The sequence below is a fragment of the Drosophila busckii genome, chromosome 2R (assembly GCF_011750605.1).
Source record: "Drosophila busckii strain San Diego stock center, stock number 13000-0081.31 chromosome 2R, ASM1175060v1, whole genome shotgun sequence".
NCBI lineage: Eukaryota > Metazoa > Arthropoda > Insecta > Diptera > Drosophilidae > Drosophila > Drosophila busckii.
The window spans coordinates 10763975-10787611 of NC_046605.1; the positions used below are offsets into that span (position 1 = coordinate 10763975).

General features: G+C 37.8%; 1 protein-coding gene across 2 annotated transcripts in view; it reads left to right on the forward strand.

The window, feature by feature from the left end:
- The first annotated feature begins 1746 nt into the window (after positions 1-1746).
- Positions 1747-23637, forward strand: part of LOC108596040 (nephrin) — a 70720-nt gene continuing 48829 nt past the window's right edge. For both annotated transcript variants that reach the window (XM_017981421.1, XM_017981419.1), the window contains exons 1-2: positions 1747-2505; positions 18908-19258. In XM_017981421.1, the coding sequence (XP_017836910.1) occupies positions 2295-2505; positions 18908-19258 (562 nt within the window). In that variant the 5' untranslated portion in view covers positions 1747-2294. The remainder of the gene's footprint in view (positions 2506-18907; positions 19259-23637) is intronic.

The window sequence follows — 23637 nt, forward strand, 5'->3', positions numbered from 1 at the left end:
TATGCCCCACAGCCGAGCGAAAGAGCTGCTGTGCACGTGTCCTTCGGCTCAGCAAGTAAATTAACTTACAGGCAACAAAGTGACGCAAGCGATACTTGCCAATGCCTGCTAAATTGGCATTGAATTACGAACGAGCAGGTTAAAGGCTATAAAGTCAACTGAGCACACAAAATCGTTATCGAAGCAGTGGTGAAAGCAATTACGAGTTTATTCAAAGCTATGCAGGCAGCTGAAGCAATTTTAAGCAACAATAAAAATGCCTAACTTAAATTTTTTAATTTATTAGCAACACTTTTGCTTTGGTTTATTATTGTTAAACTGCAACAACAGCTTAAATACAATTTCTTTATTTATTTTTTAGTTTTATGCAGCTTTAAACTTTCATTAGCAGCACTAATTGCAGCTGTTGATTTATTTCTAAGGACTTATCAAACATGTTGCAACTGCTACAGCGTCTATTTTGTATAACAGTTTTTGCAGGACAACAAAATATAAGCGCATATCAGGATACGCGTATAAAATTTATCTGCCTATTGCGTTTAGCAGTGAGCCACTGACTTATACTTATACAGCAGCTAGCAACAATTTATACCAACAGTATACGTTCGCTACAGCTAGTCAACTTTACTTATAAGGGATGCTGTATAAGATTCTAAGCATCAGTGGCAACAAGCTTATACGAATACAGCAGCAGCTACCACCACAGTATAAGTTCACTTTTGATAGTAAACTTATACTTATAAGGGATGCATTAGAAGTTACGCCTAAGCAGCGACTTATACTTATAATATCAAAGCATAAGCAAACTTATACAGCAGCTAGCAGCAATTTATGCGCTCGCTTGCGTTAGTAAACTTATACTTGTAAAGGCTGCGCGCACATGTAAATGAACTTATACTTATAATGCCAAAGCATACGCGCACTTATACAGCAGCTAGCAGCAATTTATACGCGCGCTTCAGCTAGTATAAGTATGCGCTGTTGCTTTTTATAAGCTGCTACGCATAAAACGTCAGCACTACACTGAGCGCACTTATACTGCAGTATAAGTTAGCAGTTGCTTAGCATACGCATACAAATGCCAGCGCCAGCGCTAGCAGCACTCAGCTTATACTACAGCACGAACGCTGCTTATGCGAACAGCGAAACGTATAAGCGGCGTATAAGCTGCTCGTAGTATGCGTATGCTTATGCGACTGAGAGTGAAAACCGGCTGGCTGCTGTTACGGCACCTGCACGACATCAGCAGCAGCAGCAACAACAACAGCGACTACAAATAAGTTCAAGTGTTTGTGTTATCTTTATCACAAAGCATAAAGTGAAAGAGAGCGCATGAGCTTGGCGCTCTCGTTCTCGCTGGGCCGCCTCCCGCTGTACAGACAGCAACTGAAGCTGCTGCTGCTGCTGCTGCTGCTGGCTTCGGCTGAACGAAGCGACAAACGCGTCGCGTCGCGCCGCTGGCTGCAGGCTGCGCCGCTTCGTGTGGCAAGTTTTAGTTCGGTTTTAGCTCTGATACTGTGTGGACGCCTTGGCCAGGGCACACGCTACGCGTTTCAAGTGCGTCGCGAGACACACACACACAAGTACACAAACGAGAGAAACATACGCGCGCACACGTACACACGCACACATACAGTCGAGTAGCAACGCAAATACATGTACATATGGTGGTCCATTCGGCAGCAGCAGCAGCCAAAGCAGCAGCAGCAGCAGCAGCAATCGCCGCGTTAACAACGCCAAATTATCGAGTCTGCGCCAACAAAAGTGATAGCATTTGTTAATCTTAAAGTTGTGCACAGCAAAAAGAAATCAAATCTAAGCAAAAGTTACCTGATACACCTGCTAAAATATTCAAAAGCAAGTGCCTAGTGCTAGCCGCCGCCGTCGTAGTCGTCGTCGTCGTCGTCGTCGTCGGCAACTCTCAATTGCGGTTGGTCGCGTCTTTCGTTTCGTCGTAGTGCGCCAGCTGCTTTCATCCTGGCCACATCAATATGTGTGTTAACTTCAAACTTAAAGTCAAGTTCGCGTGCCGGGCTTGAACTGCTGCCTGCTCAATAGAGCTCAAGTGCTAAAGCAAAACGCGTGCAACATTGCGGCGCATTGAGTAACAGACACCAACACACACACATACACACACACACACACACACACACACAAATGTGTTGCAGCAACGGTAAACGCTCGTTATAGCGTTGAGCATATACTTGGAAGTGTTACGAAAAAAAAGCAAAATATATAAGCAAAGTGCAAGTGCAACTGCAACTTGCAACAGCAACAGCAGCAGCAGCAGCAATATGGCATTGAAATTGCAAACACAAGCTGAAGACAAAGTGCCGCAATTACAACAACAGCAACAAATACACAGAAAATGGCAACAACATGCCACAAAGCGGCGACGACACAACAGCAGCAACAGCAACAACAACAACAACAATTGCCGGCAACAACGGAAACAGCGTCAGCAGCAATCACATTGGATTAAACATGCGCAACTGCTCTGCTTTGGTAAGTCAGACATGTCACAAAATTCACATGGCCCTCGGAGTTAAGCGGGGGGCGTGGCATGCAGCTGTTGCTTCATTGCAATATTTAATAGGCGCACTCATTAGGCCAAATACACAAGTCATGGTCGAGTTTGACTTTTGTGGCTTTTTGGCTGTAATCGTTATACTTGTGGTTGCACTAACTTCCTTTTAATAACACACAGTGTACTGTGTGGTCAAAGCTGAGACAAAGGCCTGGGAATAAACTCAATATCATATGTGGTCAAGGGACAATTCAAGTTTTGGGGCCTATAATTATTAATTATAAGCATTAAGCAGCGCAGCTCTAACCGGACGCACGTTGTTGGGCGCTCGACTTCCGTCAGTGGCTGCTGTTGACTGCTAATCAATGGGGAGTTGCAGCTCGCTCGCTCTTGCTCTCTCTATGCACTTGTCTACTGCTGCTTATCGCGCTTCCGCTTTAGCCATTGCCTTAGGCTTGGCCAGCACTTTAACTTTTTATAGCCCGAACAACAGCACAAAGCTGCATAATCAACAAATATAATATACAAAATATGTTTAAACGCCCACAGATTTTTGTATGCGATTTGGTTTTCTTGTTTTTGTTTTTTTTGGTAGCTTTTAGTGGGCGTTTACCTTTATTGTTGTTGTCGTTTGGTTTGATTGTTGTTACTGACGAAATCTCATCAGCGCCAGCGGCAACTGACAGCCGAGTGCTTGCCACTGACCCATGACACCACTAACAACGCCCACAAAAATAAAATAAGAGCTTGTACCAATAAAGCATTTGGCTAAACTCAAACTAAGACGCTGCCAATTAGTGCCTGTGTGTGTGTGTATTCTACCTGACCACGCCCACTGCCCACTGCGAGTTCAGCACATCAAAATAAAAGCATTTTATTTGTCAGCACAAAGTAATCAAGGATCATAATATGTCAACAAAACAGCGAGAGAGCGCAGAGTTCAACAGCTTGGCGACACATGCGTATGTCTATGTATGTGTGTGTGTGTGTGTGTTAAGGCAAAACAAGCACAAGGACGCCAAAGCAGCAAAAAAACAAAAAACAAGCGCACACGCGTGTGTCTGTGTGAAACGCTGAAAATGTGTGCCACAAAAGCAGCAGCAGCAGCAGCAGCAGCGAAAGTGTAGAGCAAACATGTCGTAATAGATACCGGAGATAGCAGCAGAGAGTAGTGGCTGGGGGGGTGGGGCAGTTAGAAATTGCAAAGAAAGCGTTAAAGGTTTGCAGCTGACAGCTGAAGTGCATTGACAATATGAGAGAGAGCAGCAGCCAGCGCTTGACCAGCGCTCAAATAGCACAAAGAGCTAAAAAACACTGCGCGAAATAAATAATACATTAAGTTAACTGTAAACTGAGTTAGCGTGCAGCACAAAACTTTGTAAATTAAATAATTTGCTTGCCTGCACACTTTAAGCGCAAACAATTGTGGGCGTATACTTGATTTTCCACGCATTTGTATAACAAAATAATTTAAAATGCATTAAATTAAAGCCTAAATAAATAATTAGCTGCACAATAAATAAAATTACATTTTAATCAGCTTTAAATGCATATTAAATAACAAAAGCTGTAGCTAAAAAAATTATTACAATGTAAAGTGTGTGTAGGCAGCATTTTATTTATAGTTCTGCTAAATCGATTAAAGCAACGCGACATATTTTATATGATTTTGTGCTTGAAAAATTTATATTTATAATACTATAAAATTATATAAAAAAAATAAATATAAATAAAATTTATAAAACTATAATATTAAATTTAAAATTGAAAATTGGCTGCTCTAAGTCGTCAGCAAATAATTAAATGAAGCACAATATATTTTTTTTTTAATTCTGAAGATTTAATGATTAGAATTTAAAATATTGAAATGGCACTGGCCTAAGTCGTCAGTAAATTATTAAATCAGATAAAATAAAGCGCCATATAAAATATAATTTTGTGCTTGAAAAAAGAATAGAATTTATAATATTATAATATTCAATTTGAAATATAAAATTGGCTGCTGTGAAAGTTAAATGAAGCGCAATATTTTTTTTATTAATTTGAATTCTGAAGAATTTACATTAGAACTTAAAATATTGAAATGTCACTGGCCTAAGTCGTCAGTAAATAGTTAAATCAAATAAAGTAATGCGCCATATTTTATATAATTTTGTGCTTGAATTTAACATATTGAATTGACTGCTCTAAGTCGTCATCAAATGACGCGCTTTATATTAGAATACAAAGATAGATAGATGGATAGATAGATAGCTAGATAGCAGCATAGATTAAGCATATTTAAATTTAATTTAACTTAGCTGCTGGCTAAGTGCTGCCACTTTAGATGTCTTATATATAGCATCGCTTTGTAGCTCGCAGTGCGCACAGCTTTGATTTAGAATCAAATTTCTTTACTTCGAGTGTAATGAAAGTAACTAAGTGAGTCTGAGAGAGCCAAAAGCAGTGCTGCGGTTATTCTTGTTAAAGCACAAAAAGCAAAGTGTTGAGCACACACACAGACACATGCATACACACACATATGTAGACACATAGCTGTAGATGTGGCGCATATCTTGCGGGATTATCAGCGAGCCAGCAGCAGCAGCAGCGCAAACTGCAGGAAGTTATCTTAAAGCTATTCAACACTTGTCTATGTGTGTGTGTGTGTGTGTGTGTGTGTTGACTTTTGTTGTTTGTTCAAAGCGCAGAGTTAATTGCGCTGCTCTCCAGCTGTCAATTTGTCAATGGTCAAGCCAAGTCAGCTGCTGTTCCAAGTTAAGAGCGTGGGCAGCAGCAGCAGCTAAACGCCCATAGCTGGCAGCTATATATATTATATATATATATGGGCTAACTGAGCTGGCACCTTGAGCTGGCAGCAGCTTCAACCGGTTTAAGCTTCCAGCGTAGTCGTTGCTCCCACACGTGTCTGCTGTGTCTGGGCCACAAGCTTGGGCTCTGGCTCTGGCTCAGGCTGAGACGTGTGGGCGGCATTTACGTAATTTGAGCAGCAAAAGCAAAACATGTTAACTGAAATCGAAAGCGGCACTTGCCGCCTGCTGCGCCACCAAAATAGCAGCAGCTATTTAAAGCATGCAACCAAATAAATAAAAAAAAATAACTGCATGGGTCATATGCAACTTATACCAAAACTCATGTCAACACAACTGCCCAAACACAAACAAATTCAATTTAGAACGCGGGCGGCACAAACACAATGTGTGTATATAAATAAATTGCTTGCAGCATGTGGCAAGACGAAAAGTGCACTTGAAGCCGCCAACTGTCCCAGCCCCAGCCTGCTGCCGATTCCTCTGCCTCTCGTGTGGACTCCTGGAGCGTTTGTCAATCGTAGCATGTGGTAATTGCTTTGCTACCTGCAACTCAGCTCAACTCTCTTGTCTATGCACAGATTTATGAGCGCTCAACACACACACACACACACACACACATGTGTCTGGCTGTGTGTGTGAGGATGCCTCTTGCCACGCCCAGCTGCAAATAAACAGTATTTATTGCTCGCTCTCATTTTACTTCTCTATTTCTCTATGGCTCAATTATATGTTTGCTGCCTACACTCAAAAAAAAAAAACGAGTTGCAATTAGCTTACTTCTAAAAAAAATATAAAATAAATAAATGTTGCTTTTATAAAAATTAAGACGTTGATTTCAACTTAATTTTGTACGCATTTGTATAAATTGAGCATTAAAATATAAAAAGATTTTAACAAATATATAACTTTAAATAAAATGCATTGAATATTGCCATAAAGTAAAGTAAGCATAAAACCTAAATAAATAATGAGCTGTACAATAAATAAAATTACATTTTAATCATGAATATTAGAAGAATTAGATTAGATTAAATTTCTATGCTTATCCAAATGCTGTAAACTAATTTATATAAAAAGTTGTGTGGGCAGCAATTTCTAAAATTTGTTTTAATAAATGCTATGAAAAATATAAAAAGCTCACATTTAAATAATTTTTGAACAACTGAAATTATTTATTTTTTTTTACAACAAAATTCGGGCTACAAATTAAGCAAACATTTATAAAAATAAAGCAGCATTATTATTATTATTTGTTGCTTATATATGTACATATATATTATACATTTGTTTATATAAATAAAAGTGATTGATTGCTGCATAAAATGCATAAAACATTTTTAATTTATTTAGATACATTTTTTATCATTAGATTTATGTTTGTTTAAATTAATGCAACATTTTGTTTAGTTTGATTTTTATTATATTTTGTATTCTTTTAAGCACTTAACATAAATTTGTGCAACAAGCTTAAGTTTTATTTCAGCTGCTGCTAATAGCAACTAATAAATTATTTAGCAATGCTAATTAACTGAAATTGATTTTTAGTTTAGCATTTATAAGCGCTGCATTGATATTAAATTTTTTTCTACTGGTGTAGCAGCTGAAAATATGAAAAGCGCAAACTGAAAAGTTTTCTATAATTTACAAAAATCTAAGTGTGGGGGGCACACACACTAATGAAATGAATTTCAATTGCTCAGGCACTCATACGAGCAAGAAGAAGCAGCAGCAGCAGAGGACGAGGCAGGATATTAGCAATGTGCAGCCCAGCGTACTTCCTAGGCAAACCGAAGGAGGCAGCAACTTGAGTTGAAGCTTGCTTGGCAATTGACAGACAGACAGACAGACAGACAGACGCAGAGTCCAAGACACATAGACACAGTGTGAATAAATAATAGCTGCGCTAGTGGGTGGTGGGTGGGGTCAAATGGCAAATCAAGCGAAATGCCAAATGAGACTCGTCATAGACTCGAGTCGACTCCACTGACTGACAGTTGAAGAATGAGCGAGCGAGCTGCCGCACTTCGGGATAATAAGCAACGCTCTGTACATAAATTAAGTGTAGCTTGCCACAAAAGGTAGCTTGCCACATACAGTGGCAGAGTCGAGGCGATGGCTTCATATACAGCTAATTTAAATTTATGAATTTTATTTATCAGCGCAGCCAAAACAGCTCAATATGTATTTTTATTTATTTTGTCGAGCATAGATTACAGCCTATCGCTGTCACGCTCTCACACTCTGTCTCACTCACTCACTCACACTCTTGGCCCACTTGCTTACGCACACTTTCGCTTTTCTTGAGTATTTAATCAAGTGTGAATAATTGCATCATTCTGGCTCAAAGGCAAACGATTTCCTTTGTAAGAAAAGCAAAAGACTCGCAAGTAAAGCAAACCACACGCAGCAGCAGCAGCGACGACCACGCCCACACCCACGCCTCAGTTTGCGTCTGTCTGAAATTTTTATTCAATTTCATTTTAACGCTGCGCACAAAAATCGAACTTCGCACACAGCGAGAACTTGAATGAATTTTAAATTGTTATTTATGTACAAAGATGCGCAGTCAAGTGGCTGCTGCTGCTGCTTCATTGTATGTGCAACATGTGCGTGTGTGTGTGTGTGTGTGGGTGTTGCTGCATATTTTATGCAGATTCAATAAGTTTAAGCAACAACAACAACAGCTTGGGGCACGCTGCTTGCCTTTGATGCGCGCCTTGGCGCATATGGCAAATTAATATTTGATGCTGTTTGTTGATTGATTTGTTGTCTTGGCTTGCAACTTGCAGCTGCCACTGGAGTTGCAGCTTGCAGCGTTTATGCGCCAAGCTACGCCCTAATTGCCGTCAGCAAAAGCTGCAACAAAATAAAAGCAGCGCGTGTGCAACCGGTTTGCTGTTTGTTGCAAAGTGGCAAGTTCGCAAGTTGGCAATGCTGGCCAAGTTTGTCAGCAGCGTTCAACGTTGCCCCATTGCTGGCGTCTTGGCTTAACGCTTAACGCTTAATGCTGCTGCTGCTGCAGCGTGTGAACTTTTAGCAAGCGACTTTTGTTTGGCTGCCACGCTTTGTGCCACGCTTCGTTGCACTTGTTGCGACTCGCAGTTGAGCTGAGACTTCGCTTGAGTCACTTGCACACCTTTTTCACCAGCTGTCCAGTTGACGTGTGGTTCCGCTTGGCTGCAGGCTAGCCGCTGACCTCCAGCTACAGTCCACACACAGCTTGTTGCATGTGTGTGTCTGTGTGTGTGGCAAGCTTAAATCTGTTGCTGGGAACTGACAACTTGCATTTGCTTTTAATTGCGCTGCAGCAAACAGAAATTTCGCTTTTCCAAGCCAGCCACAATTGCTGAGAAAATTTTCTGCACCACCCACCAATCCCCTCCCCACACATGCAGCCGCATAGGATTTCACACGCAGACACGCTTCATTGGACAGCCTGAGCTGCAGCCGCCTCAATTCAATTGCGCAAACATTGCACAGATTTTCACCCCAGGGGCAACCCTTTGACCCCCCAGCCCCCCCTTAGTTTAGGGGTTGTAATTTCGGTTAAACAATGCAAGCAGGCAACGCACTCGTGCCTCGCGCTGCAATTAAACCAAACAATAAGCTGGCTAAACACTTGGCAGAGGCAGAGGCAGCAGCAGCAGCAATCGTGCCGCTTTTTTCAATTTGCCACATGCCTCAAACCTTTGCGGCTTAACAACTTTGTGCGCACACATATTTACTTTATTTGCACTTTCAACAGTTATGGCTAATTATAAATTTGTAAATTGAAAGCCAACAGAGCACAGAGCCGGCTACAAAAAAATGCAAACAAAAGGGACTTTTCGATCAGTTGAAGTTCAAAGGCAAAAGTGGGCGTGGCAGACAGTACAGAAAGTACATTCAATAGTTAGTAATGATAAGTAGAATAAAACTTTTTTAACAACTGTATTTATTTAATTGTATGCGTATACTTCACATTGGTTGAAAGCTAATAAATGAAAAATAAAATATCAAAAAAAACTTTTACATATAATTATAATAAATAATTAATAAAGTGGCTGAGCTTAGTTGATATAGTCAAGTTTGTCTAGCTGTCTAATTTTTAGAAGTCTTATAACTGGAGCCATAAATAAAGAACACTCTTCATTTATTTAATTCTAAGCAAAGGCTTGACTAACAATTGAATCAATGTCTTCTAAATGAAAAATAAAAGATCAAAATATATAGCAAAATTATATATGCATTATTAATCAAGCGCTTGAGCTTAGTTGATATAGACAAGTCTGTCTACTTATCTAAGCTTAGTACAGAAGTTTTTATTTATGCTATGCCTACGAATTTATTTTAGAAATAAATAAAGAAGAGCTGCACCACTCTTCATAAATGAAGCTGAATAATTAAACTGACGGAATTAATAATTGCATTTAAATTGCAAAAAAAATGAAAATAAGCGTTTAATCAATTGAGTTTTTAATTTTTGTTATTACCAACAATTTAAAACAAACAAATACGTGAATTAAGCAAACATTTCTATAAATATTTAGCAAATGTAAAACGCATCTCAGATTAATGACTTAAGCATAATTTAAATTATTTTAGCTTTAGCTTTATATGAAATCCGTAACACGAGGCGCTGGCCTTAGCAGCTAGCACTTATTTGTAAAATAATTAAGCTTGTAAATAAATAAATAATAAAAACATTTAATTGCCTTAAATTTAGCTAGTGTAGTCGAGTCGATTGCAGCCAAATCTCTAAGCATATTTTAAAAAACATATATGCATAAAAATTAAATAAAAAATAACATACATATAATTATTATTAAACCAAGCGTATGGAGCTGTCTGTATGAGCGACTAAGTCTACAGACAGCAAATTTATTTAGGAGTCTGTAGTTCTTTTCAAAATTGGAGCTGCCTTGGCAGTTACTTAAATTCAGCTATTGTAGCCAGGGTCTGATAATGTCGGTTGCAGCCAAAATGGTGTTTGCTGTCAGTTGCTAGTTTTCTATTTTTCGGGCAAGTGGCTAAAAAATTCTCGAGTGCGAGTGCTAGGCTAAAATTTAGCACATTTTGTGGCAGCTCGTGGTTGTCGCACGCAGCACTTTCACTATAGCCGGAAATTTGCTGCATCAGCCGTATAGGAATTTTTGGTTTATGCTCAAACACACACACGCATACGCACACACACACTTGTATGTGTGTGTACCTCAGAGCTGGCAGGCAAGGCAAGTTTTGCGTGCTAAGCTACAGCCTCAAACTGCCGCCCACAACAGGCAGCGCTGACCCCAGCAAAGTGGCTGACACACACACACGCACACACACACATACACAGCTACATATTAGCCATGTTGATTTACTTTGGTTTGGATATTTCCGCCTCGAACTTCACATGTGTGTGTGTGTGTGTGTAAGGCTTTCAAATATGAAATTTATTCAAGTCACTTCGGTTTAATGTTTGGAAATGGACAGCAAATAACTTTGAAAGCGCTACAGCAACAAATGTAAAAAGCAAGAGCGAGAGAGAGATAGAGAGAGATAGAGCGAGAAGGCATTTAAGCCAACTTCGTAATGATAACATTGATAATGATGACAAGTTCTTTGCCCAAATTGTTGCCTTTTGCCAAACTGATGGGTTTATTGTGCAGCTACACATGCAATTATATACACACACACACACACATATACACACACATGCATATATATATCTCTGCTCTGTCGCATCCTTTTGCTAACTGCGCTATTCTTGCCCCAATTTCGATTTAACTGAAATGATTTTTTAAAGATAATATTACGCAGGCCCAAACCCGACGAGGCCCACCTTTGGCTCGCCCCCCCCACACCACTTGCAATTATCCAGTTTCCAATCTCTGTAGCACACGCCACCCACTTGGAGACAGTGGCGCATAAATTGATTGGATGATGTCGCTTTTTATGTCGTTTGTCCTGCTATATCCTGTCGATGTCGTTGTCTCGTCTCTTCTGCTGCTTTTTGTTGCCTGCGGTTCTTCTTCTTCTTCTTGTTGTTGTTGTGGTTGTTGTTTTGTTTGCTTATTCTGTGAATTTCATAAGTATATGCGATGCGAAGCATGTGTTATAAATAAATCAAGTATACGACCTACTGGTAGCAATCTTTCAGTCGCTTGTCATTGAATATCAGCAATGGATTTGCTTTTAAGACTGTCATTTTATTAAAAAATAAAATGCACACAAGGCAACAACAACTCGCTCTAAAATATTGAAGCCATATCAATTGGCTGATTGCGTTTCAGTCAAGATTTAACTATATAAATGAAATAGTTAACCCAAGCTCAAGCAAAACTAAAAGATTTGAAGCAAAAAATGGTTTAAAATTATAATTGCGCTACTCAGCGCATAGTTAAGTGTACTTATTTTTTTTATTAATAACACTAGCACTAACTAACTTTTGGTTACAACTTTTTATGCAGAAATACTTGGTTTAAAATATCACAAAATATTTATATGATTCGAAAATAATGCGAGCATTCGCTTTTCCGCTTTTTATGCAGCAATAATATTTTCAATATTTTTTGTTTCATTTCTTTTGTCAACTGTTCATAGTAGACATTAAATAAATAAATAATTACAAAAATATGTTTTATGAGATATTCAACAACAATTTATTTTTGTACGTTTTTATTACTAGAATATTTTCAATTAATATTTTATACATTTAAGCAATCAATGAATGCTTAGGCTAGTTTTATATCAAGTCAGCTTTGCTTTTAAAAAACTCAATTTAGAAGTTAAAATATTTACATCTAACTCAAATTTTGTATAAAAAGCTTAATTTGGTATTCGTTTTGTTTTTAACTATGCAGCTCAAATAATATTTACATAACTACAGCATAACTTTTAATGCAACTATATAAACAACTGTTTTTATTACTAGAAATTCTTAATAGGCGCTTAATTAATTTTAAATTTCAACATTTAGTCAATCTCTATACAAGCTTAAGCTACTTTTACTTTGTCAAATTTGTTATTGAAAAAATATTTGCTCTCAACTTTAGCACATAAAACTTTTAATGAGATATTCAGCAACAATTTATATTTGTTCGTGTTTATTATTAGTATTAAAAAAACGCGTTTAATTAATATTTCACAATAACAACAAATGCATGCTTAGGCTAGTTTTATATCAAAAGTCAGCTAAAGTATTTGCTGCTCACTCAACTTGAGCATATGAAGCTTAATTTGCAATTGTTTTGCTTTTTACTTTGCAGCCATAGGAATATTTGTTTGCTTTTCAACTTTGGCCTACGTAATAAACGCGCTTAGTTCGCACAATTTGAGTTTCGCCCTCGCCCCTTCTGGAGTAATAAGCACTAAGTGCTTATGTACTTAAAAATACGCAACATGCACTAACCAAATTAGTTTCCTGAATGTTTCAAAGTCTACAAGGCGGAACGCATGTTTGGGCATAAAACAATGCGCAGTGCCGCCCAAAAAGTTCTCACAATTGTGGCCACAAATAAAGAATAAAGCTAAAAAATAAAATAAAAAACCACAAACTGAGAGAGTTGCCCACTCTGCGCTGCTAATTGCGGCGCACCTACGCATGCAACATACAAATGTTGCAACAACAACAGCAGCAGCAGCAGCGTTTCATATGCAATATTTGTCTAGTTGTTGTTGCCACAGCAGCAGCAGCAGAGGGCTCAGCTCCACGCTTGCAACAATTTTGCCGCCCATTCAGTCGCTCAGTCTCAGTCTGCGCCTGCCCCTTGTCCAGCTTACAGTTCACACTCGAAACGCATTCGACAGCTGCTTGAACAAGTTTTGCAGCTTTTGTTGCCAGTCAAGTGCCACAGCAGGTGGCAACAACGCGCTGCGCTCTCTTCGCTCTCTCTTTGCAACTTATACTAACTAATTGTGCTTATGCATTCCAATAATTTTAATTGTCATTTATTACTTATTAATGTGCAGCAGCTTCTGCTGCTTCTTCTTCTTCTTCTGCTTCAATTGCTAGAGCGAGACAGCAGCTTTATTATTATTTAATGCTGCCTGCTGCGCAATTTAATTCAACTCAAGTCTACATAGCAATAAAACATGTATTCAATTTCAAATTGACAAAAATTATTTATTTACGTTGCATGATAATAAAAGCCATTTGTCTATTTGTCTATCTCTGTGTGTGTGCGTGTGTGTGTGTGTATTAAATATTTATATATGCGCTTGAGTTGCAAATTTTAAGTACTTCTGGGTTTCTTTTCATTTTGCGCATTTATTTGCACACATAAAAAGGCAAAAGCATTAGACAAGTGTAAACTCAAATGTCTAGATAATCAACTAAATGAATACATTTTAAAACAATAATTAATTGCAATTGAGTATTGAGCAGCATCAAAAATTTAAGCAACAAATGTTTGCTACAATATTGCAAAAAGTTCTATTTAATAAATCAAATGCGCAAGAAATCTTAACAAACTTTTCTTAAAATTAAAGCGATGTTATAAAAATAAACAAACAAACTTGATTAAAATTTATAAAATGTTGAAGAAATTTTATATTTTTAGCTTGTATTAAATTTATAAAAAGTATAATAAATGTTTATGAAATCTTAGCCAACAAACTGTTTCAGAAATTAAAAAAAAAATTAAATAAATTATAGACAATTTTTGGGCTAACAAATTGTTTATGCAATTTAATTGCCTTATAAGCAAAACTTTTAAATAAAAAGTTTTATTAATAAAACGCAAACGAGAAATACAAAAAAAATATATTTTTAACTCACAAACTGTTGCAGAAATTGAAAAAAAAAAGTCAAATAATTTTATAAATAAATTAAAGACAATTTTTAGCTAACAAATTGTTTATACAATTTAATTGCCTAAGCTTTTAAATTAAAAGTTTTAATAATAAAATGCTGCCCAGAAATACAAAAAAAATATTTTTAGCTAAGAAACTGTTGCAGATAGTAAAAAAAAAGTCAAATAATTTGTTTAATAAATTAAGCATAATTTTTTGGCTAACAAATTGATTATGAAATTTAATAAATAAAAAATATAAGCTAACTAACTGTTGCAGAAACTAAAACAATTGAAATAAATAAAAGACAATTTGTTGCTAACAAATTTAGTTGCAATTTCGTAGCCAAAAAGTTTTAACAATAAACTGCTGCCAAGTTGATACGAAACATTAAAATTTGCAACTAATTTAAAATGTTATGTTGTTTTTCAAAGGAATTTTCATATTAAAGTTGATATGAATTTATTATTGAGCGCATGCTGCGGCTTTAGTTAAAAGCCTTTTGTTTACCTGCCACAAAAGTTTGCAATTATTAAAACGCAGCAGCGACAGCGACAGCGACAGCGACAGAGAAAGAGAAAGAGCATAAGAAAGAGAGGCAGCAACACTTGCGCATTTGATAGAGAATTTCGAGTAGAGTCGCCTGAGTGCGAATAACTCACTTAAGTTTGCACTTGCCGCAGCAGCCAAATGAGTTTTTCGCAAAAGTGTGACAATAGTTTGTAGTTAAAGTTGCAACTTAATTTGCAACTGCAGCAAGTAAATAAAATAATTAATCAGCAGCGTGGCAGCAACAACAATTAATAAATGTTGTTAGATTTTAGTGTGTGGCACATATGTTGGGGCAAGCGAGTTGGGCGCACACGTAACGGAGCGAGTTGCATGCAACATTAGGCGACGCCTGCTATTGTTATGCAGCAAGTTGCCGCGTTGGGGCAGCAGACAATATTTTATAACGAATTCAAGTTGGCAATATTGAGCATGCAAAGCACGTTGCTGACAGGCAGGCGCAAGCGCAAGGGGCGTGGCAGCAGCAGCAGCAGCAGTAAAAAGGATGCGGCAGGAAGCCAAAGGTGCATGCCAAGCAGCAACTGCGACAATAAGCGAGTTGCCGTCGCTCGCTCGCTCGCTCTTCGTGCTAACTCTAAATCTATTCCCATTTTTTTTGTAGCTTTGCCATACGTGGCTGCCACGCCCAGTTTTGTGCCGAATACGCGCAGCTGAGGCTGCTGCTGTGAAAATCATAAGCAGCAAATAAAACGCAGCGCGCCCATCAAATTTGCAAGGCTTAAATTGCGCTGCGAGGCGCAAATACGTGAGCATTTAAAGCAGCGCCAAAATAAAATTTAAGTGCCACACACACACGCACACACATAGAAAGATTGGAGCAGGCCACTCACAGGTGTCAGGCCAGGGCAGCTGGTAGACCCTCGTTAATCCAATCTGCACAGCAGTCGAGCAGTCGAGCTGCTTAATCAGCGCCCCAATGCCCCAATCCCAGTCCATGACAGATAACTGCCTGGGCGGGAGCAGAAATCATCGTCATCATATATGACTGCGTCAGCGTCAGCGTCAGTGTCATAAAGCGCCCAAGTGTGTGTGTGTCTGTCTGTGTCTGTGTGAGCTGCTGCTTCAACGTTTGTTGCCCCATCAAATTTCAGTCATAACAATAACACTGATAGTCCCGCTCGTAAAATAAAACCCTTTTTTTGCCCCACTGTAGCTGGGATTTGCTTGTGTGTGTGTGTGTCAGCTATGAAAACAATCAAGAGCGCGCACAACACTAAAAAACAAATGCACAGAGCTCCTCACTCGCTCCTCGCTGCGCTCAGTTCAGCCAGCGCGGTCAAAAGGCAACGCCTAAAGCATTTAAATCCTTTTCGCACTTTCTGCTTGTCACTTGTCTAGGACGACAACGACGACGACGACGCTTGTTGCGTGTTTTTCTATTCTCTATTTCCGGCCGCAGCCAACGTATGACATATGAAGTGTGGCAGCTTTATTGTCTACGTGTGTGTGTGTTTTTGCCTTTTGCTCAAGTCGTAAAATAGGAATTTACTTTATTAAAATTTTTCGCTTCAAAAATATGAGACAACAAATACTGCCAATGAAGCTGCCAGCCCAATCCCGAACGTAAACAACAAGCTACGCAAATTTGTTGAAAATTCACGCACACACATGCATACATACACACATACATGCTGTGTGTGTGTGTAACATGAACGAGGTAAAAATTTACTCAACTATGAACTCTCGCTTGGGCTTGTGCCTTGGCTTGGGCTGTGTTTGTCTGTTATAGGCCTTGGGTACGCTCTACCCCCTCTACCCCCTCTCCAGCCCACACAGAAGGGTTCGTAGACTGCGTTTGACAGTTCTGCTTGTAGCTTGGAGCGGGGCTGCGCGTTGTTATAGGGGTTTTGTTGCTTGGGGTTAGGGGCTGAAAATTTATATAAATTGACAGTAATGCTGGCTGCGTATATCTGTCAATGTATGCGTATGCTTGTATGTGTGTGTGTGAGCACAATAACAACAGCTTCTATGCTAAATTGCGCGACAGCAGCAGCAGCAGCAGCGTGGCACAACAATCAAGTTTCGAGCTCAAGTGCCACACATGCCACGTCTTGCAAATTATGTACGAGAAATAAAGAACAACGACGACGATGGCGAAAAAAACAAGCAGCCTATATACCTATAATAAATATATAGCATAATGAAATCGTAAAGCAGCCAAAACAAAAGCAAAGCAGTCCCGCATATATATGTGTGTGTGTGTGCGTGTGTGTGTGTTCACATATTAATCATGCGCCTTGGTAGGCGCTCTAGAATTTCAGCTGCCTGCCTTTAAGTTTAGGCATTTAAAACAACAACAATAATAACTGCGACTGCGGCTGCAGCTTTACCTTAGCTGCCTGCTCTTTGGTAAATTTATGAAAGCGCCAGTCAGGACACAGCGTTTGCCAGGACATGGCACTAAAACAACTGTAGCTGCCTGATGGCCGCGTTAAATGCTTTTGTTGATTTACTCGCTTTTTGCATCTGTCTGTTCGTCTGGCTGTCTGTCTGTTCGTTGCTCTTCCTCTTTTGTTTTTACACAATTTAATAGTTTCGGCGCTGTGGCAAGAAATAAACTGCTGGCGACTGCAGTCGGCCATAAGTCTTGGCAAACAGTTGGCGCTCGCCCGCGCGCTAGCTGCCACGCCCACAATTGCCTTTTGTATGCGACTCTGTGCTACGCTTTTTGTGGCAGCAACAGCAAAAAAAAAAAAAGATTTCTGTTTGTTTTTCATTAAAAAACTTTTCATTTTGTACGGTCAAAGTTCAGCTATACAACTCCCCCCCAACTTCAACTGCAACTCGGTCTATCCCAGTGTTTGGTTTAGCAGCAGTCGCTGCCGCTTTATTGCGGTCAGGATTTTCTATTTAGCAGGCAGCAGCGCCTGCCATTGCTATTGTCTCTACTTATTGTTTTTTTTTTAGCCATTTTGGCTAAATATACAATTCATAATTTAACGCCGAAAGCTGCGCGACCACTGAAAGTCACGTTTCTAATGGAGTTAGCACAGTTTACAGTGGCGTTTGTAACTTAGGAGCGACTGATATTGATAAATACGCAACTAAATTGCAGCTTTAATTAACTAATAAATGAGTTGCATATTTTGCTAGCTTTTCAATTAATTAAATGCGTTGGCGCCTGACTCTGGCATAGTTAGCAAGACAGTTGCAAAGCACAATGATAATAATTAAAGCATTGAAGTTGACTTGTGAATATTTCATAGCACTAATTTATTAATACTTCATTATTACTTACAGCGAGCGCTTGTAGATTGTATTGAATTTGCCAATCTATAAATAGAATAAAGATATATAGTTACTTATAATGCAAACAAAAAATAAAGCATACGTAGTGTAAAACATAAATTATTTGAACAATCTATAAATTCTCTTTTTCTTAGAATGAAAGTAGCGCCAAATATATTTATTTTTAATAAAACAAGCAGTACTTATATTTAAAAAAAAATATTTCTAGCATCTAGTCATAATTTAAAATGATTTAGAGTCGTTGACCTCACCATCGTTAGTTATTATATTACATTTTGTGCAATAATTAAGCATGTAAATTAAAATGATTTAGGTATTTTTTTTGTTGGGTAATAGATCATACAGAGATAGTTTATATATGAGTATGATAAATTTTTGAAAGCAGCATACCAATAAATTCATTTTTGTGAGGCAGCCTTGGAAAAATTTACTTATTGAAAAATTTGCAGGCTGTTTGTAATCATTTTTATTTACCATCGTCTGTTGACATTAAATAAATAAATAATTATATATATTTATTCTGTCAGAAATACAACAATAAGTATTGAAAAAATTAATAAACTATATAAACCTTGCTGGCGGTGCGAAGTTCGCCGGATTTACTAGTAACTGCTTTATGGCAATAATTTACAATTCATAATAATATATAATTGGATTATGCCAATACATTTTTTAATTGTCTAGCACTATAAATTTTAGCTAAATATAAATACAAGTTTTTGCTTGAAACATTATATTTTATAAAGGCTTTAGCAGTTGCTCAATTTGCGCTATTTTGCAAATTCTTGTTTAATATGAAAACATTTGCATCAATGGCGAATTTAAAGAGTGTACGCAATATATTAAAAATAAGTATTTTTTTAAGCATAACATTGTTGCACATAAAATTAATTAAATTGTTATTAATATGAGCTGTGATATTAATTAATATTAACTATATTGTCGCTTAATCAATCAACTGCTCTAATCAAATGTTTGCTCTTCTCGTTTGCAGCGCTGCTGACGCTGACGCTGACGCTGCCGCTGGGGTCTGAGGCACAACAGCAAAAGTTTCGCACGGTGCCACACGATATGCAAGTGCTGGAGGGATCGGAGGCAATGATGCGCTGCGAGGTGGCAAATGTGGCGGGCGCTGTGCAGTGGACCAAGGATGGCTTCGCTTTGGGCTTCGAGGCGGTCATACCGGGATTTCCACGCTACTCAGTGCTGGGCGATCGTCGCCAGGGCGTCTATAATCTGCGCATTTCGAATGCATCGATCAACGATGATGCCGAGTATCAGTGTCAGGTGGGGCCGGCGCGTCTCAACTCCGCAATACGTGCGAATGCCAAGCTGACAGTCATATGTAAGTATTTTGTGGTGTGTGTGTGTGTGTGTGTGTGTGTGTGTGTGTGTGGTTGTGGCGACGTTGTGTGTGGTGTGTGTGTGTGTGTGTGTGTGTGTGTGTGTGTGTGTGTGGAGTGCTAAGCAGCACACACACAGAGCAATTAATTCAAGTAACAAATACAATTCATGCTACAGCAGATTTAAATTTGTAGAATGTCAAGCGTTGGAGTTGGAGTTGCGGGGGGGAGTTGTGTGCTGCCAACATTTATTGTCAGCAATTTGCAAAAGCAACTGGCAGCAGCAACAATAGCAACAATGCTGCAACTGCTGAATTTAGCGCAGTTTATTGCTCCAAGGAGTCACCAGGATACAGCAGCAAGATGTTGTGGCAGTCAGTGTGGGTGGGCTGGGGAGACACAAACGTTTTCAAAGTGAAGCCAAATGAATTTATTTTTGTTTTTGCTGCTGTCAGTGTGTGTGTGTGTGTAATCCCTTTGTATGTGTGTGTATGTGTTAGCTCCTGTTGCTATTGCTCTTTACTTGTTATTGTTGCTGTTGTTGTAATCACTCAAGAAATTGCGCTACATTTGATGACAGCGATTTTCATTTCCTTTGCTTCGTTTGGCTCTATGGCAGCTTCTTCCTGCCCACCCCCCAACCCACTCCCCCAAGCTTGTTACACCAGCCATGCCAACGCTTACATTTCCTCAAGGCACACACCTACACACACACGCACACACGCACATATATGCGCATGCCTAATGACGTTTGTTTAGTTAATTACGCGCCATGAGCTGTGACAATGATGATGTGTGCCGAGTAGAGCCTTAGAAAAACTCAAAGCTGCAAAAAGAAACACACACACACACACATACAATTGGAAACATAGACAAGCCACATTGCTGGACCGTTGTGTGATTACACTGAGCAAAAAAAGTAAAGCAGCTTTGGAAACAAGCAAACTGATAACATGTGAAACTTTTGATATGCTTCTGTCACATTTAATCGCATAAATTGTAAATTGTTAATTTCATAATCAAAATGCAATTGCTTGCAATGCTTAAATTCATTTCGCAGTAATGCACTCAATTAAACCCAATTAGACGACATTAATACGGCCTATTGTAGTTAGTTCATTTCAGAATTCTGAGAAATTAAAATCACTGCAATGTATAGAAATACTCTTTGCTTATTAAATAATTTGCATTGATTGTTTTGCAGAATTGATTATTATATTTAGTTCACTTCAGAATTCTGAGAAATTAAAATCACTGCGATAAATACTCATTAGTAGTTAAAGAATTTGCATTTAAATCCGTTTTGCTTTCGCAGAATTGATTATTGAACTCAATTACGAAATAAGGCAAAAGTATGAACAAAATGCTCCGAGCAATTCCAACGAATTGTTTAATTAAAAAAAAATTATTTAAAATAGTTTCAGCTAGATAGCAACTTAATGCTAGTGTTTTTCTTATAATGTACATAATGAATTATATATTTTAATATTAAGCAATGCATACAATTTGCATTTAATAACAGCTAGAAATATTTAAATTACATATATGTTTTAAATTCAAATCTGCACATCTTGCATTAATTGATTTGCAGAATTTATGGGTTGAAAGTATAAAAAAAAATGTTAGCAATAGCAGGAGTGGAAATTCATTTTGCTGTGCTTTTTGCAAAAATATATATAATGAATTATATATTTTAATATTTAGTAAAGCTTACAATTTGCATTTACTTTAATTGCAGCTAATAATATTTATATTATTTGAATTTACAAACGAAATTAAAACAATTTTTAACTGCAGAGCGTTTATAATGATTTATTACTGTTATAGCGAACGAAATCAAATAAGTAAATCATTATAACTTTATAGCTGTAGAGAATATTAAACTAATAATTAGCCAGCTGATAAGTGATGCAGTTTAAAATAGAAAGCGACAATCGATACCATATGGAAATGCTATAACTTTTAAATTTGAGTTTAAGCACAATTAATGCAATAGTTGTGCTGCTTTTTGTGCAGTGTAGCTGCTGCGTCTAAGCTCGTTAGTTAGCACTATACTTTTGCTTATTGTTGTTGCTGTTGCTGCTGCTGCTGCGGCAAAAGGTCGACGTTGGCACTGGCTGCTCTCAAGGCTTCAGCAGAATTGTTTGTCATAATTGTCGGTACTTGCGACCCCCCCTCCCGCTCCACGCCCCACGCAGCTTCACTCACACTCTCTCATGCGCTCTGCCACGTTTGAGCGCGCTCGAGTTTCTCTCTTTGTTTTGTAATGGCATCTACTATGTTTCCACTGAATAGCTGAAATGTGTAGTCAAGCATGCGTGTGTGTGTGTGTGTCTCTTTGTGTGTGTGTGTGTCCTTAGGCATGCAGCAGGCCACGTGCGACATTATTGCAGCAATTAGCCCAACGAAATGTGGACGAAATGCGTAATAATTCAATTAACTTACAGTTACAAATATTCATTTGATTTATTTATTAAGCTAATTTAACACCCAACTACATTGTATATAACACCCCCAACCCCCCAGCCATGTACTATGTTTATGTTATGCGCCTGTCAGCAGCCTCTGAATTCCTTATAGCGCGTCCTCCTGCACTTTGCCCTTCACTTGCAGCTCATACCATATGCAAACAAATTGCTTGAGGCAAGAGCAAGAGCAAGAGCGAGTGGGGTAGCTCCGCTGGGAACTGGCGGCAATGAAGCGTTGTAGGCAAAGACATCAGCTGACAGGAAAATTACAATAAATGAAAGTGCCTGAAAATGCCAACGGAAATGTTGTTGCTGCCTCAGCTTCAGCATCGACATCGGCATTGGCTGCCACGGGGGCTTTAGCAGCATAAATATTTTCCTTTAATTTTTTGGCAAACAAAATTTGCTTCCTTAAGCCAGCCACAAGAGCGGAAAGCGCCAACAAAAAAACCCCAACACAAAAGTATAAATAAAAACTTGTTACTACCAAAAAGCAGTTAAAAGGCAAAGTAGGTCTATGGGCACAAGCACTTGATGTTATTATAGCATATAGCTGCCAGCTATACAAAATCTATAGTTCTCAAAGTTATTTAGCAGCAGTAATGAATACTTGTCAAAGCAACTTGAGTTTTATATAAAATAACAATAAAAACAAAGTCCGGCATTACAGTTGAAAAACACAAGTTAACTTTTGTCTAAAATTATCCCAATTCTTGCATATATTAGGCATTTTAGCTTAGATGGGATGTTAAGAACAAAACTTGCAGCATTGCGTTTTGCATTTTAGAACTTTGTTAGTTTTTTAGATTTTTAATAATTTAAGCAAGTTAATATTTCCAAATTTAAATGCAGTTTTATGCAGCTGCAACTCAAGCGCATAAATACTTACCAATACATACAAATGTAATAGAGCAACACTTGATAGCTGCTGCAGGCTGTCATCCCTACAACTATCGATTAGCTAACCATCACTAAGAAGATCAATTGTGCCATCGCTGTTGATTTCAAAGTGGCAGTTGTGAAGTTGATTATTTGAAAGTTGCTAAAAGTTGCTAATTTAATTTGCTTTATGATATTAATTTACTAAATTCAATTACTTATAACATTATTCTATGATTTAACTAAATAAATCATATACGATTTTATATATTATTTATATGTATAAAGCTTTAAATATATTAAGTATGCTATTAATTTAAGCAAATGCTACAGACATAACTCGCCTTAATAATTTATTTAATTATTATATAATACAAATAGTGCTGACAGTTCAAAAGAAAATTCCTATTAAAAATGCTGCAGCTGTAATTACGAAAATAAATGGCAGCTTTTAATAAATTTAAAATACTTTGATATCAAATGTTTAAAATATATTAAGTATGCTTTTAATTCAAACAAAGTCTACAGCTATAACTCAGCAGCCTTACTAATTTATTTAAATAATTATGCAAATAGTGCTGGCAGTTCAAAAGGAAATTCCTATTAAAAATGCTGCAACTTTTGCAACTAATTATGAAAATAAATGGCAGCTTTAAATAAATTTTATTAAATGCAGCAGTGGCACGCTTACAACTTGCTGAAAAGACATCATTCTTTAATTAAAAAAAATAAAACATATGCAACGCATAAACCTAATGAACAAACCTTTGTCATGCACAAATTAAATTTGAAATACCCCAACGAGCCAAACTACAAAAGTTCTTTTTGAACTAATTTCGCTTAGCAAAAAGTTTCATGGACCCAACAGCACACACACACACACGCACACTTATATAGAGAGAGAGAGAGATACACGTGAGGGCGCAATTAGATTATAAGTTGGCATAGTAAAGAAGTTTTACACACAAAAGTCCACGTGCAAATTTATGGAAATTTAGAAAATGTTCGCATGCCATTAATTTTTAAAAACGCTG